The following is a 2,121-nucleotide window of genomic DNA, read 5'->3' on the forward strand; positions in this document are numbered from 1 at the left end:
TTATGATGCTTTTTAACTTTGTTTAACACAAATTAAAAATTTGTTATTCAATTTGTTATTTTTTTATTTTTCAAAATTTTTCATCTTTAAATTTTGTCAATGGGAATTGTTAATTATATAACAAGTATACTTTATATTCCTTATGTATTCACCCCATTGGTATTGTTAATATGCTTATTATCATGTATAATTGTTATTAGATACAAGTCATTAAGAGATGAAGATGTGATGTTTGTTATTTTCGCAGTTGTTATCTGTGTGTTGATTAAAACATCAACAATCTCAATTCTTGGGACATACATTTCACCTATTAATCAACCAGTATTTATTTATGCATACTTTTCTATACAACTCCTAAGAAATATGATTTGTTTATTCCAATTAAAATTAGATGAACAATGTTACTATTCTCCAGCAGCGTTTGTTGCAAACTTTTCAACAATAGGATTTATTGTGTTTATGCCAATATATATTGTTTTATTCTGTACATTAATATTTAAATGTATAAGTCTTGCACCATCAATTACATTACCAATAACAATACCAGAATTTATTATCATTCCAGTTGAAGTTATCTATGTAATCTATAACTATGGATTTATATATAAACGGTGTTATGATAATCAATGGAGTAAACGATATATTAAACACTTTTTTACAAAAATTCATTTTGACTTTATAACAATAGGATGTTTATTTATTCATTACACTGTTTTACTTATATACACATGGGGACAACGATTAATGGGAATTTGGATTAGTTTTCAAATACTTAGAATAGGATTTGTAAGTATTTCTAAGATTAAAACGGTTCAGAAATATTTTAATCATCTTGTAATCACACTCAAAATTTGTGATTTAAATGAAGGGGAATGTTCCATTTGTTATTCTCTTCTGAAAAGAAAATGTGTTTCATTTTCTTGTGGTCATAAATTCCATTACTCTTGTGTGATACCATGGTTACAACATAACTCTGTTTGTCCTCTTTGTAAACAGCCTATTCTTCAATCAAAAACTAACTATGAGAAATATATCATGAAATTACCTAAATCAAGTCGTTTTATTGTACATCTTTATCAATTTTTATTTAAACAAAATACTGTTCAAGAACAAATTGGAGCTATTAAAGAAGTATTTCCAATGATTCCTGATGGTGTTATTCTTCAAGACTTAGAACGATTTTCAACAAGTACAGATGTTATTGCACATTATATAGACCATCCAGAGATTGTTAATGAATATACAAACATTATAGCTAATGAGCAAGAAACACATCAACATGAATTAGTACCAGACTTTGATATAATGAAAAACCTTGAAGGAATAGAAGAAGATTCTACAGAAAGTAGTGATGAAAATATTAATTTAGAAGAGCTTAATCAAATAAATGAATTAAGAAAACGAAAATTAATTGAAGATAATTTATAATTCAATTTATTTTCTTGTGTTTTAATTACTTCTTTAATAGACTTTGTAATTCAATCATTCTTTTTACAAGTTGTTCCATTTTAGATAAAACACTTTGTCTATCTCTAAGTAAAATTTCATATGCATTTTGTTCCATTTGTTTTTCATTAATTTTTTTTGTATAAAATTCAATAGCTTTATCAACTTTCTATTTAAATGAATTAGTTATTAGATATTATTTATAAAAATATTGAACAAACTTTACTTACATAGTATTGGTCTCCAATATGAACAATCACTCTTCCATTAAACTCAATATCTCCTTTGGTCATTAACTAATTATTAACTATTAATTCTTTATATTAACAAAATTGTAATATAAAACAAACCGTTTGTGTGAGTGGAATAAATGCGTTGGTTGATATTGTGTCTGGACGTTTTAAAGTATTTAAAATTGTTGCCTTTTCATTATAATCTTCTAATTCTGCCATCACTCTTTTGATATTCGCATTAATCCAATCAATGTCCTATTACATAAATCTCCTTTTTTATTTCGTATTAAAAAACCCTTCTCATTTTATTCAGAAAAATTACAAACAGCAACAAGTTGTTGATTTAATGAAGATAATTCATACCTATCCATTTGTTCAAGTTTAATTGAATTTCCAATACACTTCATTAAAGATAAAAGAATTGGAATAATCAGATGATAAA

General features: G+C 25.3%; 1 protein-coding gene across 1 annotated transcript; it reads left to right on the forward strand.

The window, feature by feature from the left end:
* Nucleotides 1-99: 99 nt before the first annotated feature.
* ENU1_066780 (zinc finger domain containing protein) lies at nt 100-1,428 on the forward strand (the record flags this gene model as incomplete). Its single annotated transcript, XM_008858304.1, has 1 exon — nt 100-1,428. The coding sequence occupies one exon, from the start codon at nt 100-102 to the stop codon at nt 1,426-1,428; it is 1,329 nt and encodes a 442-aa protein (XP_008856526.1).
* Nucleotides 1,429-2,121: the final 693 nt, after the last annotated feature.

Source organism: Entamoeba nuttalli (assembly GCF_000257125.1).
Source record: "Entamoeba nuttalli P19 unplaced genomic scaffold asmbl_3402, whole genome shotgun sequence".
Classification (NCBI taxonomy): Eukaryota; Evosea; order Mastigamoebida; family Endamoebidae; genus Entamoeba; species Entamoeba nuttalli.